We start from the raw sequence: 16,543 nt of genomic DNA, 5'->3' as shown, positions 1-16,543 counted from the left end.
CAATCCAAAATTGGGCAGAAGACCTAAACAGACATTTCTCCACAGAAGATATACAGATTGCCAACAAACACATGAAAGAATGCTCAACATCATTAATCATTAGAGAAATGCAAATCAAAACTACAATGAGATATCATCTCACACCGGTCAGAGTGGCCATCATCAAAAAAATCTACAAACAAAAAGTGCTGGAGAGGGTGTGGAGAAAAGGGAACCCTCTTGCACTGTTGGTGGGAATGTAAGTTGATACAGCCACTATGGAGAACAGTATGGAGGTTCCTTAAAAAACTAAAAATAGAACTACCATACGACCCAGCAATCCCACTACTGGGCATATACCCTGAGAAAACCATAATTCAAAAAGAGTCATGTACCACAATGTTCATTGCAGCTCTATTTACGATAGCCAGGACATGGAAGCAACCGAAGTATCCATCAACAGATGAATGGATAAAGAAGATGTGGCACATATATACAATGGAATATTACTCAGCCATAAAAAGAAACGAAATTGAGTTATTTGTAGTGAGGTGGATGGACCTAGAGTCTGTCATACAGAGTGAAATAAGTCAGAAAGAGAAAAACAAATACTGTATGCTAACACATATATATGGAATCTAAACAAACAAACAAAAAAAGGTAATAAAGAACCTAGGGGCAGGACGGGAATAAAGACACAGAGCTACTAGAGAATGGACTTGAGGACATGGGGAGGGGGAAGGGTAAGCTGGGACAAAGTGAGAGAGTGGTATGGACATATATACACTACCAAACGTAAAACAGATAGCTAGTTAGAAGCAGCCACATAGCACAGGGAGATCAGCTTGGTGCTTTGTGACCACCTAGAGGGTTGGGATAGCGAGGGTGAGAGGAAAGGAGACGCAAGAGAGAAGAGATATGGGGATATATGTATATGTATAGCTGATTCACTTTGTTATAAAGCAGAAACTAACACACCATTGTAAAGCAATTATACTCCAATAAAGACGTTAAAAAAAAAAAAAAGAAAGAAAGAATCCGCCTTCCAATGCAGGGGACGCGGGTTCCATCCCTGGTCAGGGAACTAAGATCCCACATGCCACAGGGCAACTAAGCCCTTACACCACAACTATTGAGCTCACACACCTCAACAAGAGAGCCCACGTGCGGCAAACTACAGAGCCCATACGCCCTGGAGCCCATGTACCACAACTAGATAGAGAAAACCTGCATGCCACAACTAGAGAGAAGCCCTCATGCCACAACGAAGAGCCTGTGCCACAACAAAAGATCTCACATGCCTCAACGAAGACCCCATGTGCTGCAACGAAGACCCGATACAGCCAAAAAAATAAATAAATAATAAAATAAATATTTTTAAAAATAAAATAAAAATGTATAGAAATATAGAGCCACTGTGTTATGTATCAGAAACTAACATAGTGTTGTAGGTCAATTATACTTCAAAAACAAAGAAACAAACTTATAGAAAAAGAGATCAGATTTGTGGTTACCAGAGGGGGAGGGGAAACTGGATGAAGATGGTCAAAAGGTACAAATTTCCAGTTATAAGATAAATAAGTACTAAGGATGTAATGTACAACAAATGATAAATATAATTAACACTGCTGTACGTTATATATGAAAGTTGTTAAGAGAGTAACTCCTAAGAGTTTGCATCACAAGGAAAAAAAATTTTTTTCTATTTCGTTGATGTTGTATCTCTATGAGATAATGGATGTTCACTAAACTTACTGTGGTCGTCATTTCATGATGTATAAAAGTCAAATCATTCTGCTGTACACCTTAAACTTACACAGCGCTGTATGTCAATTATATCTCAATAAAAGTGGGGGGCTTCCCTGGTGGCGCAGTGGTTGAGAATCTGCCTGCCAATGCAGGGGACACGGGTTCAAGCCCTGGTCTGGGAAGATCCCACATGCCGCGGACCAACTGGGCCCGTGAGCCACAACTACTGAGCCTGCACGTCTGGAGCCTGTGCTCCACAACAAGAGAGGCCACGAGAGTGAGAGGCCACAACTACTGAGCCTGCACGTCTGGAGCCTGTGCTCCACAACAAGAGAGGCCACGAGAGTGAGAGGCCCGCGCACCGCAATGAAGAGTGGCCCCCGCTTGCCACAACTAGAGAAAGCCCTCGCACAGAAACGAGGACCCAACGCAGCCATAAATAAATAAATAAATAAATAAATAAATAAATAAATAAATAAATAAAAGTGGGAAAAAAAGATAGATAGAAAATCCAAACTCCTAACCACTTCTATAAAAAGTCCTATATAATCAGACCCCTAATTTCTTACAGCTTATCTCTATTACTCTCCTCTTTGCTCATTCTGCTTTAGTAACACCGGCCATCTTTCTGCAACTCACAAATGCCAAGCTCATTTCCAAATTAGGGTTATCATATGGCTTGCTTGATTCATTTAGATCTCTTATTCAAATTTCACTTCCTCAGAGTGCCTTCCCTACACACACTATCTAAAATAGCCATACACATGACCATCACTCTTTATCCTTTTACTCAGCTTTACTTTTCTACATACACTTACCATTTAAGTGAAATCATATTTTTCAAAATTTAGCTTTATGGAGGTATAGTTGGTATAAAATAAACTACACATTTTCAAAGTATACAACTTGATATGTTCTGACCTATGAATACACCCATGAAATCATCACCACAATCAAGATAGTGAACATATCCACCATTCCCAAATGTTTACCAATTTTACTATTCATCCCAAAGAACCAACTTTGTTTCCGTGACTTTCAATATTTTCTGCTTTCTGTTTCATTTGTTTCCTCTCAGATCTTTATTATTCCTTTTATTCTGCTTACTTTGAGTTTAATTTATCTTCTTTTTCTAGCTTCTTAAGGTAGAAACTGAGGTCAGTGATTTGAGACCTTTCTTCTTTTTCAATACAGGCATTTAACACCATAAATTTCCCCCAAGTACTGCTTTAGCAACATCCCACATATTTTGATAGGTTGTGTTTTCGTTTCATTCAGTTCAAAGTACTTTCTAATTTCCCTTCTGATTTCTTCTTTGATCATGAGTTATTGAGGAATATGTTACTTAGTTTCCAAATATTTGGGGATTTTCCAGGTATCTTTCTGGTATTAATTTTTCATCTAAGTCCACTGAGGTTAGAGAATATACTGTGTATGACATCAATCCTTTTAAATTTATTGAGCCTTGCTTTATGGCTCAGAATATGGTTTATCTTGCAAATGTATACTTGAAAAGATTATGTGTTTTGCTGTTATTGGATGCAATGTTCTGTAAATGTCAATGAGGTCAAGTTGGTTGATGTGTTGTTCAAGTCTTCTATATCTTTGTTGACTTTCTGTCTGCTTGTTCTATCAGTCATTGACAGAGGGATACTGAAATCTCAGACTATTTGGGGATTTGTCTATTTCTCCTTGCAGTTCTATCAGTCTTCATGTATTTTGAAACTCTGTAATTAGGTGCATAAACATTAGGATTGTTATGTCTTCTTGACAAATTGACCCCTTAATCATGATGAAGTGAACTTCTTTATCCCTGGCAACATTCTTTGCTCTGAAATCTGTTTCTTTTTTACTAACTTAATGTCTGTTTCTCTTAGAAATACAAGTATAATAATGCCAAGGACTGTGTCTTGTTTTATATCCCTAGCACCTAGCAGAGTAGCTGGCATTTGGTGTGTACTTAACAAATCTTTGTTAAAGGAAATAGAGAAGGGAAGGAGGGGTTGGAATACATATGCAGATACAGACATAAGCACTAGGAATAAGTGATGAAAGGGTGCCAGAACACGTTCTGAGGAGCATACATCACAGTGGGTAAAACAAGTACAGAGGCAATTTCAAGAGTATGATATGAGCCATGAAAAGGATAAGCACAAGAGGCTTTGGAAGATATAGGAGAAACACCTAACTTAGTCTAAGGTGATGAAGGATGGCTTTCTGGGGGAGGCAAAACCAAAGCTAATTCTGAATAGTAGAGTCAACCACAAAAAGAAGGAAGAATGGCCCTCCATAAGAAGATAACAACATGAGCAAAGATATAGGTAAGGGAATATGGTGCTGGAGCATAATAAAAGCATGTCAGAACTCTCTCAGAGGGTTCCTAGTCTGTGTAGAAAACATACTGGCCAAGGCCCACAGCACATACCACTGGCTAGTGGGCTATGCTTGCATATGCCCACACACATCCATTCCCAATAATTGAATTGTGTGCTCATTAAGAGTCTCTTAAATTGTTCCTAACCTGTTTCTGCTAGTAGTTCTTGTTATTATGGTTCAATTAGATAGTAATACAAAGATAATGAAATATGAATGCAAAAGAGTTATCTCCATGAGAATCAAGTTGAACGTTTTAAAAAGACTAGATAGAAGAACCAAAAAAAATTGTTCTCAAAGTAGGTATGAGGGAGACAACTGTAAAAATTAGGGGTAAAAATGCCAAATTAGAAGACTTCTATTCTAAATGATAAAGCCAATAAAAGTGGGGAGGGGGAAGTGGAAAGACATGTGGTTGAGGTGATGAGCGGGGCCCACAGGGCTTTGTATGCATCCTAAGGTGTTTGGATTTTATCCTGAGATCAGTGTTGAGCAGGACAGCGACAAAATCAGATTCACATTTCAGAAAGATGGCTCTGACTGCAGAATAAGAAGTAAAGGAGCAAGACTGAATGCAGAAAGACTTGTCAGGAAGCTGTTGAGAGATGATGGTGACCTAAGAGTGATTTTACTATTCTTAAGAACTAATTTTATGGGTTAAATGGCTTTTGTGGGCTTTCTAAGAAACCAACATTGCTGGCTCAGTTTTCATGGGAAAGTATGTTCCAAAGGACCAATTACATGCCAATTAGCATATAACCTATTCATGAACTGGGAACTGTTTACAATTTATTTGCCAATAAAAATGATAACTTCTACAGAAGTCTCATCTGCTTCCCCAAATTACAATCTTAATCTGGATCATTTCCACTGCAATTGCGAAACCTCCTTCTTAAGCAGAGGGCATCTAAAAAAGGGCTGTTTCTAAATATGGTTTTCAAAAATAGATCTCTTTAAATGTTTGTACAAAACAGAGTTAGGCTTTGGCATTTGTGACTATAAACTACTCTTAGTACCCAAAAAAGAAAACAAGAACACTTACTTCATGAAATACTGCTCCAGAATACGGAGACACTCCCAAGTCCAACAGTGAGAGGCCTTCAACCACTGAAAAGTAAGACATCCAAGTTCACTCTTGCTTTAGAGACATATGCAGATTGGCCATAAAACAAAGTGTTAGATACTCCCAGGAACAAGAAGGGCTTCACAGTTTGTCTAACCCCCTTTACCTCATTCCCAGAGAGTGAATTTAAGTCTTGATTTCAGATGATGGTCAACTTTTTCTATACAGAGCATCTCTTTTCATTGTGGGGCAGCACTCATTATGAGAAAATTCTATATCAAACTATAAACTTCCTTCGATCTCCTTGTAACTTCCACCCACTCTAAAAAGTGTTTTGTTTGGGAACTCCCTGGCGGTCCAATAGTTAGGACTTGGCGCTTTCATTGCCAGGGTCCCAGGTTCAATCCCTGGTCGGGGAACTAAGATCCTGGAAGCCGCATGGTGCAGCCAAAAAAATAAATTTTTTAAGAAGTGTTCCATTTATGTATATTCTGCCCCGTTCCAAAAAACAATAAGATAACAGGACTTCCCTGGTGGCCAATGCAGGGGACGCGGGTTAGATCCCTGGTCCAGGAAGATCCCACATGACTCGGAGCAACTAAGCCCGTGCGCCACAACTACTGAAGCCTACACACTCTAGGGTCCATGTGCCGCAACTACTGAGCCCGCATGCTGCAACTACTGAAGCCCGCGCGCCTAGAGCCCGTGCTCCGCAGCAAGAGAAGCCACCGCAATGAGAAGCCTGCACACCACAACGAAGAGTAGTCCCTGCTCGCCTCAACTAGAGAAAGCCTGCACGCAGCAATGAAGACCCAATGCAGCCAAAAAATAAATAAATAAAAACAATAAGATAACAAATTAGAAGATGTGAGAAATGTCCACAGAGAAGGAAAATGGGCAGTCACTCTCATATGCTGATTATTTGAATGACATTTGTATTAATTTTTCTACAGGCAACAGGTACTTTTTTTTTCTTTTTATTATTTTTAGCTGCGTTGGGTCTTCATTGCTGCACGCGGGTTTTCTCTAGTTGCGGCAAGCGGGGGCTACTCTTTGTTGCGGTGTGCAGGCTTCTCATTGTGGTGGCTTCTCTTGTTGTGGAGCATGGGCTCTAGGTGCATGGGCTTCATTAGTTGTGTCATGCAGGCTCAGTAGTTGTGGCTCACAGGCTCTAGAGCACAGGCTCAGTAGTTGTGGCTCACAGGTTTAGTTGCTCTGCAGCATGTGGGATCTTCCCGGACCAGGGCTCGAACCCGTGTCCCCTGCATTGGCAGGCAGATTCTTAACCACTGCGCCACCAGGGAAGCCCCAACAGGTACTTTTTTAATGTGTGCCTTTTGCCCCAGAAACGATTGCTCTTAGGGCAATTTATCCTATGGAAATAATTGGACAGGTGCCCAAAGAAATATGTTCACTATCATGCTCAGAGTACTAAAAAATTTTAAAAACCCCAACGTTCATTAATGGAGATTTACGTAAATGAATTGTGATGTATATACATATATGTATATGTGGATAGATATATAGATAGAGAGAAGCACTTTATAGTTAAAAATCATACTATGCTATAAATAATTGAATAAATAAACAAGTGAAAGAGAAAAGAAAACTCTTCCCCAAAGAGAACTATAAGTACCAAATGTAGAAGGAAAGATGGAAATAGATAATCACCATTTGGCAGACCCCACAGTAATAATCTTGAAAGGCAAGTATCAATAATGGATACTAAAATTAGTTGGTAAAAATGATTGGAAACAGTATTTGCAAGGGGAAAAATAATGATTTTATGTGGCTAAACCTGGCATTCACTATCTTACTCAAGTGACCTACATTAACATCACCAGTAATATGTTGACCAGTTAACATTATCAACATCAAGTACCTCCTGACATGATTCACCGAGATGGGGATAAAAAAAACCTCTGTGGTCCTTATGCCAAAAATGTGGTATCCTTCCCCAAAAAGCGTAACTTCAATCTCATCATGAGGAAACATCAAGCAAACCCAAACTGAAAGACAAAGTAACTGGCCAGTACTCTTTAAAAATGTTAAGTCTGAGGAAGCATCCCAGATGGGAAGAGACTAAGAATACATAACAATTAAATGCAATATGGGGTCATGATTGGATCTTGGACCAGAAAAACGACATTAGTGGAACAACTGGTAAAAATCCTGTAGGTTTGTAGATTAGTTAGTAGTATTGTATCAGTGTTAATTTTCTGGTTTACGTCATTGTACTGTGGTTATGTAGGATATTAACAGTAAAAGAAGCTGGGTGAAGGGTAAACAAACTATGCACTATTTTTGCAACTTTTTTGAAAATCAAAAATTATTTTTAAATTAAGAGTTAAAATAAAGAAGTATATTACAGATATATTACAGCTGACCCTTAACACAGGTTTGAACTGCATGGGTCCAATTATACGTGGATTTTTTTCAATAATAAATACTACAGTACTACACAATTCGCAGTTGGTTGAATCTGTGGATGCGGAACCTCAGATATGGAGGAACCAAAGGTACGGAGGAATAGCGTATATAGAGGGCTGACAATAAATGATACTTGGATTTTCAACTGCACAGAAGGTCGGTCAGTGCCCCTAACTCCTGGATTGTTCAAGGGTCAACCTTATATTTACTGAAGGAAAGATGTCAATGAAATATTCTAAAATGAAAAACAGGTCATAACACAGCATGTAAAATATGATCAAATTTTATTTTAAATATTAATCAGCATTCCTTTAATTATTTGAGAGAGAATGAATATGTATTCAATGAGAAATGCCTCAAAATAAGCACAAAACATAAACATTAAATAAAACAAATAAAAATAAACAAACAAATAAAAAGTTAACAGTGACCATCTCTGAGTGATAAAATTATAGAAGATGTTTGGTTTCTTTTATCTTTTCTTCAGTTTCTGAGTCTTTAGCAATGAGCATGTATTACTTTATAATTATTAATAAGAAACAAGAAAACTAATTTTAAAAGTGAAAAAGAATATGAAAAACATAAAACAGAGCCACAAAAACCTATAAAGTGTAAGCTTATAAATGCATGAAGTATATGTGAGAAAACTGATATACATAAGAAACTGTTCCCTCCAGGAAACAGAAATGGGTGGTATAGGAAAACGGTTGAAAGATGCCTTTTAGTCATACAGACTTTTGCACCTTTGATTTTTGAACCATAAGACTGAATTACCTATTCAAAAATAAGTAAATAAAACAAAATCGAACTTACAAAGCCTGTTTTTAAAAAAACTACTTATTTGTAATGAGTGAGCCATAAGTATGGCTTTAAATTTTATAGACCCACCCTAAAAGGAAACCTATCATTTACATAATTCATGATGTCTATAAAATAAAACAAAGCCCGATGCTCAAGACAACTGTAACTGGTCCTTATCCTAGGACCAGAGAGAAACTTCCCTCATGGAGCCGCATAAGGAGGCTGCTGTGTAACACAACTATTAAACCCTTCACTAACAGCTTTACTGGAGACCCAAGGAGATGATATCTAACAACTAATGTTTTAGTATAGTTGACCATAAAAGCTAACTAATCATGGCCAATTATTCTAAAACATCAGTGTTGTTGCTTTTTTTTTCATAAAGTCTCTCAACTCTTAACTCATAAATCAGATAAGCAAGAATTTCTTATTTAGTTACCTTGATGTACTTTTCCTATGGCTGATAATAAAACCATAATCTAGTAGAAGACAAACATTGTCTTTGAGCTTCCCATACCAAGAAGGGTAAGCATTCAGCTTGTTCAAAACAAGTGGTATCCTTATATTTCTAGCCTAGAGGACCCAAGAAACAGTGTCATCCCAGTAGCAATAAACACACCTAGCATACAGATCTTGGTTTCTAAATGATATTATCCAATAAAAGGAACAAGGGTTCCTTGGAAAAGTGGTCAATTCTAGGGCTGGACCAAGAAAAATACAAGATACGCCTGAAGCATCTTGTGGTTACAGAAAGTAATACAGTGCTTTAAAAAAAAAAGTAGGAGGGAGGTATGTCAAAAGGACAAAGGAGACAACCTGAAAGAGGTCCCAATGGCCAAAGTAGTATGGAATATAATCCAGAGAATAAAACAAATACCCATGAGTTCACACTGATATAAATATAATTGAATAAATAAATATGGGAATTCCCTGGCAGTCCAGTGGTTAGGACTCAGCGCTATCACTGCCGTGGCCCGGGTTCAATCCCTGCTTGGGAACTAAGATCCCACAAGCCGTGTGGCATGGCCAAAAAAAAAAAAAAAAGCGCAGACGAACTAAATAGACATTTTTCCGAAGAGGAAATGCAGATGGGCAACAAGCATATGAAAAGATGCTCAACATGGCTAATCATCAGGGAAATGTAAATCAAAACCACAATGAGATATCACCTCACACCTATCAGAATGGCTATCATCAAAAAGAAAACAAAAAACAAATGTTGATGAGGATGTGGAGAAAAGGGAACCCTCCTACACTGTTGGTGGAAATATAAATTGGTGCAGCCACTTTGGAATACAATATGGAGGTTTCTCAAAAAACTAAAAACAGAACTACCATATGACCCAGCAATTCTACTCCTGGGTATATATTTAAAAAAAAAAAAAAAAACTAATTGGAAAAGATACATGCACCCAATGTTCATAGCAGCATTATTTACAATTGCCAAGATATGGAAGCAACCTCAGTGTCCATCAACAGATGAATGGATAAAGAAGATGTGGCATATGTATATATACAATGGAATACTACTCAGCCATAAAAAATAATGAAATTTTGCCATTTGCAGCAACATGGATGGACTTGGATGGCATTATGCTAAGTGAAATAAGTCAGAGAAAGACAAATATGATATCACTTATATGTGGAATCTAAAAAAATACAACAAACTAGTGAATATAACAAAAAAGAAGCAGACTCAGAGATACAGAGAACAAACTAGTGGTTATCAGTGGGGAGAGGGAAGGGGGGAGGGGCAATATAGGAGTAGGGCATTAAGAGGTATAAACTATTATGTATAAAATAAGCTACAACAATATATTCTACAACACAGGGAATATAGCCAATATTTTATAACAACTATAAATAAAGCATAACCTTTAAAAACTGTGAATCACTATATTATACACCTATAAATTACATAATATTATACATCAACTATGCTTCAATAAAGTAAATAAATAAAAATAAAACAAAAAAAGAAGGAATGAGGGAAATAGAAAAGTCGCCATTAGAACACCACAGTAATGACTACTGCAGGGAAGACCAAACTATAAATGCAAAAAGTAGTGGGCAAAAAGTTAAAGAGAAACAGGATGTTTACAGAGCCCCACAGTATATCCCCCAAATGTTTACTACTTAAAAAGGGAAAACAGGGACTTCCCTGGCCATCCAGTGGCTAGGACTTGGTGCTTTCACTGCCAGGGCCTGGGTTCAATCTCTGATCAGGGAACTAAGATCCCACAAGCTGTACAACATGGCCAAAAAATAAAAATAAAAAGGGAAAATAGTAATTTTGCAGTGGAGAAACCAGGCAGATATGTGTTATACTGTACCATGAATATACAATCAGGAAAATCCAAACTATGGGAAACTCTACAGGTCAAATGGTCTAGGTTCTTAAACAGATAAATACTAAAGAAAAGGATGAGATGGATGGGGAATTTTAAAATTAAGGGAGACTTAAAAGACATACATAAACTTTTTTTGAAGACCTTGACTAAGCTATAGTGTCTAGGGATGCTCATTTGGGTAATAAGACAAAAAGAAAGCAAAGATGTCATTATTATAAAAAACAGAATAATGGTTACTTATGAGGGGGATGACAGGCTGTGATTGAGATGGGGTATATGGAAAGGCTTCTAGGCAAAGTGGCAAAGTTCTGATTCTTGACTTGGATGATGGTTACAAAAGTGTTTGCCTTATAATGCACTGTGCAATACACTGCTGTGCGTAGTTTACTAATTCTGTATTTATTTAGCAATAAGTTGTTTTTTGTTGTTTTTTTTTTAAGTAGTGCTATCAGAAGTGTTCCTCCTGACCCTGACTCTCACAGCTGCATTGGAAATGGGTTTCTGAACAATCACTAACAGTTTGAGCTCTATCCTGACTCAAGAAGATAAGCCCATAATAATTCCCAATCTTTAGGTCAAAGGCTGAGGAAACACCAAAATATGACAGAAAGGTTCCAAAATTATTCTTTTTTTTTTTTCAATTGTCAATTTTTGCTTATACTCTTTTTTTTTAAATTTATGGCTGTGTTGGGTCTTCATTTCTGTGCTAGGGCTTTCTCTAGTTGCGGCAAGTGGGGGCCACTCTTCATCGCGGTACACGGGCCTCTCACCATCGCGGCCTCTCTTGTTGCGGAGCACAGGCTCCAGACGTGCAGGCTCAGTAGTTGTGGCTCACGGGCCTAGGCGCTCCGTGGCATGTGGGATCTTCCCAGACCAGGGCTCAAACCCGTGTCCCCTGCATTGGCAGGCAGACTCTCAACCACTGCGCCACCAGGAAAGCCCCCCAAAATTATTCTTGACAAGATAGTATACGGTGAACTCTGGTGGAACAGCCATGCCTAAAGATTGCTAGCTAGTCACATAATATTATTATCTATGTGACTTTCGGCAAGTAACAATCTCTCTGTACTTTAATTTTCTCATCTATAAAGTGGGGCTAACAATAGTATTTACATCATAAGCCATTGTAGAGGACTTCCCTGGTGGCACAGTGGTTAAGAATCCGCCTGCCAATGCAGGAGACACAGGTTTGAGCCCTGGTCCCGGAAGATCCCACATGCTGCGGAGCAACTAAGCCCGTGCGCCACAACTACTGAGCCTGTGCTCTAGAGCCCGCGAGCCACAATTACTGAGCCCGCGTGCTGCAACTACTGAAGTCTGCGCACCCTAGAGCCCATGCTCTGCAACAAAGAGTAGCCCCTGCTCACCGCATCTACAGAAAGCCCGTGCGCAGCAATGAAGACCCAATGCAGCCAAAACTAAAATAAATAAATAAATTTATTTTTTTAAAAAAAGCCATTGTAGAAATTAAATGTTTTTTAACATACCTAAACTGCTTAGAACAGTACCTGGCATGTGGAAAGCATTACATCAGTGTTAGTTATTATTTTTATTGGACTGAGAAGCACATTTTGTCAAGCATTTTATCAAGCAACAAATTTGTATAAATTTTAGTTGCACTATCAAATAAACGGATGGATCTTCTGGAATCCAGAAGAAAGCTGGAAACAAGTGGCTTCAACAAACAATTCAGTTTGTTCAACAAATAATTACATGAGAATATTATATGCAAAGATATCAAGTCTAAGCTCTTACCATCACACATATAAATTACAACTATCTTTATTACCATCTGTCAACTGGGAAACCTGGGAAAATTACTTAACTTCTCCAAACCTCAGTTTCTTCATCGGTAAAATGGGGAAAATAACACCATCTAGCACACAGAAAAACTGGAGGATAAAATGAGGCTTACCATAGTCTCTGACATATAGTAAGTATTTTTAGGAAACTTAGCTCTAATTATTCATAAAACATCCATTCATTACGCCATTCCAAAATATCTATGGGACAACATCAAAACTCTAGCATTTAAAGTTTGAGGACATGAGGGGGACTTCTGGGGTGCTGGTAATGTTCTGTTTCTTAATCTGGGTCCTGGCTATATGGGCATATACAGTTTGTAAAAATTCCTTGAGCTCTACACTTATTACATGTCCATACTTCAGGAAGAAAGTTTTCAAAATAAATCTTCAAACTCTGGCCCTAACCTGACCCCCATCCCATTACTCCCCTACTTCGGACATTTCACATCCTTCAACATTTCTTGGTCCTGTTTATCTTCTACCTGGAACTCCCCTTTTTCTAATCTCCCTTTCCAAACTCTGCATCCTTCAAGAGTTAGCTCGAATTCCACAGCTTTAAGAAGCTGGAAAAGGAGGGGACCCTTCTTCAGGGTCAGAACTCCGAAGGAGGAACTGGACGTACAAAGGAAGTACATTTTTCACAAATGATTATAATTATCTATCTCTCCCACTAGCCTGTGGATCCTTTGGCCCAAATTCTGTCTCTTTGTAGGCGCCAGCGTAAAACAGTGTTTGATGAAGAACTTCAAGAACTAAAAAGACACAGTAGGAAAAGATGCACTCCAAGTCCCAGACTGAGAAGAAGCGTCTAAGCACGCTCACTCACACACTCTCCTCGCTTAGGCAGGACTGGTCCCCTCACTCGGGCCCCCGTCACACACCATCCCACACCCGAGAGGAGCATCACATTGCGATCTCGCGCCAAATCCCACTCCACCCAGCACGCCCTTTCCTCATCCCGACCCTTCCTCAGACCACGCTACTCAGCTCAGGACCCGAGTGGGACACACCCCCTCAGATCGCCACCCCGCAGGTGACCGGCCCCTAGTGCCCCAACCTCACCACACAGTCCCACGCCCACCCCCTCAGCAGCCAGCTCTCAGGCCCCGCCCTCCCGCCCTCTCTGAGGACGCGAGAGCGGGTCAGTTCCCCCAGAATCTTGAGCTTGCGGCCACTGCCTCCGCCTCCCATTCACAGAGGCCAGGAGCGCACAGGCGGGGCCTAGCCGCCTACTCGAGCCGGTGGCCTCACCTCTCTTCCAAGAGCTCAGTGGGGACACCACCTCCACCCGCTCCGAGATAAACTCGGCCAGACTGGAGCGGAACAAGGCCGCCCGCACGGTCACAGCCACCACCAGCACCAGGGCCAAGGGAGCCGCCATGATAGCTAGGGCGGGCGCGCAGGCGGGGAGGGAAAAGCGAGGTGGAAGAGCCTCTCGACCTGTGCACCGCCCTGTGTAGTTCCGTGTCCTGGCGCGCCTAGCTGCTGCCGCCGGAGCTGCGAGACTGGGGACTACCACTCCCAGGAGGCCTTGCGGCGAAACAGGGCGGGACGACGGGAAGCCGGGCGGCTCGAGCTCGTAGCAAAGTGCTGGGCGACGTCTCCTAAGGTAGCAGGTGAATTGCAAAAGCGCCCAGGAGTCGAAGTGCTGCTGAAAGTAGATAGGTGAAGGAAGTAATCGTTCTAGGATTGTGAGCGAGTTTTAAAGAGATGTTAATTTCACTCCTGTGTGTATGTTTTTAATGTTTGTTTCCCTTTTTATGTTTTTAAGAGTATTAAATATGTGTTCATTTATTTATTCTACAATTGTTGATAGACTACAAACTATATGCCAGGCACTGTATTGGGTTCTGAGGATACAGTTACAGATTTATTAGCTCTGCGGCCTTGAACAAGTTGCTTAACCTTTCTCTGCTTCAGGTCCCTCATCTGAAGAATGTGCTGGTTGTTGGCTTGCTGTGGGCTAGCTAGAAACGATTGAGGAATGCTTAGAAATGTTGCTAGTTGCTTTTAAACACAGCCATTATCAAAAATTTAATTATATAAGCTTACAATTAAACAAGTTATGTAAAAAACAAGATAATAAATACTCAAAACACATCACTTCCTAATTATTTTACTACACTCTCATTTTATCTGTGGTCTTGAGTTTATTTACCACTGCTATTATCACTATGGCAAATACTGTATAATGGTATTATATGTATTCAGCGACTTCAGGTTGATAGTTTGAAATCCCAACCTATGGGGGTCTTTACACCATAGAAATGGGCAAACAGTACAAATTGGGTTTCTGGAGTTTGGAGTGCCATTGATAAGCATAAGTAGCACACCACTTCGTTAATTAATGTATGAAAAGTGCTTATGGTGAGTGCTTAAATGTTAGCTATAGTAATTAAAATATTAAATAAATATATAAGGAATTTAAGACCTGTGAAAGAAATGAAACAGGTTGCATAATCAAGAACGACTTGGTGAAAGAACTCCAAGATGACACAAACAGATGGAGAGACATACCATGCTCCTGGATTGGAAGAATCAATATTGTGAAAATGACTATACTACCCAAAACAATCTACAGGTTCAATGCAATCCCTATCAAATTACCAATGGCATTTTTCACAGAATTAGAACAAAAATTTATACAATTTGTATGGAAACATAAAAGACCCCGAATAGCCAAAGCAATCTTGAGAAAGAAAGACAGAGCTGGAGGAATCAGGCTCCCTGACTTCAGACTATACTACAAAGCTACAGTAATCAAGACAGTATGGTACTGGCACAAAAACAGAAATACAGATCAATGGTACAGGATAGAAAGCCCAGAGATAAACCCATGCACTTAAGGTCACCTAATCTATGACAAAGGAGGCAAGAACATACAATGGAGACAAGACAGCCTCTTCAATAAATGGTGCTGGGAAAACTGGACAACTACATGTAAAAGAATGAAATTAGAATGCTACCTAACACCATACACAAAAATGAACTCAAAATGGATTAAAGACCTAAATGTGAGACTGGACACTATAAAACTCTCGGAGGAAAACATAGGAAAAACACTCTTTAATATAAATCACAGCAAGCTCTTTTATGACCCACCTCCTAGAGTGATGAAAATAAAACAAAAATAAGTGAATGTGACCTAATTAAACTTAAAAACCTTTGCACAGCAAAGGAAACCACAAACAAGACGAAAGACAGGGCTTCCCTGGTGGCGCAGTGGTTAAGAATCCTCCTGCCAATGCAGGGGACATGGGTTTGAGCCCTGGTCCGGGAAGATCCCAAATGCCATGGAGCAACTAAGCCAGAGCACCACAACTACTGAACCTGCGCTCTAGAGCCCGCGAGCCACAACTACGGAAGCCCACGCACCTAGAGCCCGTGCTCCGCAACAAGAGAAGACACCACAAGAAGAAGCCTGTGCACCACAATGAAGAGTAGCCCCCACTGGCCTCAACTAGAGAAAGCCCATGCGCAGCAATGAAGACCCAACGCAGCCCAAAATTAATTAATTAATTAATTAATTTTAAAAAAATCACTTGGGAAATGTATTTTTTAAATGTAAATATCCTAGTTCTGCCCTAGAGACTGTGGTCTGGGGTGGAGCCCAGGAACCTGCATTCTTAATCTCTCCAGATTATCCTGATGCTGGTGGTTCAGGAGCCATACACTGAAAAACATTACCCTGAAGGCCTAGGTATCCAGTAGTTTATGCAAAAAAAGATGAAAATAGTAATAATAGCTAGCAAATATTCAGTGCGTATTGTGTGCTAAGTATTATTTTAAGTGCTTTACATGCTGTTTACAATACAAATTATATACATATATATGTATATAATTATACATATACAAACACACACGCTCACACACACACACACACATACTACAGGTACTATAATTTCCCCATCACCACACGCAGATGAGGAAACTAAGACACAAGGAGATTTAGTCATTTGTCTGGGGTCACACAGCTAATAAGTGGCAGAACC

At 39.7% G+C, this 16,543-nt stretch overlaps 1 protein-coding gene across 4 annotated transcripts in view; it reads right to left on the bottom strand.

The window, feature by feature from the left end:
* Window positions 1-13,974, bottom strand: part of PIGU (phosphatidylinositol glycan anchor biosynthesis class U) — a 122,189-nt gene extending 108,215 nt beyond the window's left edge. For 2 of the 4 annotated variants that reach the window (XM_068525167.1, XM_068525166.1), the window contains exons 1-2: window positions 13,803-13,969; window positions 5,144-5,208 (exon numbers count right to left, since the gene is read on the bottom strand). In XM_068525167.1, the coding sequence (XP_068381268.1) occupies window positions 5,144-5,208; window positions 13,803-13,932 (195 nt within the window). In that variant the 5' untranslated portion in view covers window positions 13,933-13,969. Of the gene's footprint in view, window positions 1-5,143; window positions 5,209-13,802 lie in introns of all 4 variants that reach the window. The other 2 variants (XM_068525168.1, XM_068525165.1) reach the window with 2 other exon arrangements.
* Between the last annotated feature and the right edge of the window lie 2,569 nt (window positions 13,975-16,543).

Source organism: Eschrichtius robustus, chromosome 16 (genome assembly GCF_028021215.1).
Source record: "Eschrichtius robustus isolate mEscRob2 chromosome 16, mEscRob2.pri, whole genome shotgun sequence".
In the NCBI taxonomy this organism is placed as follows: Eukaryota; Metazoa; Chordata; class Mammalia; order Artiodactyla; family Eschrichtiidae; genus Eschrichtius; species Eschrichtius robustus.
This window is presented reverse-complemented; position numbering and strand designations above follow the sequence as displayed.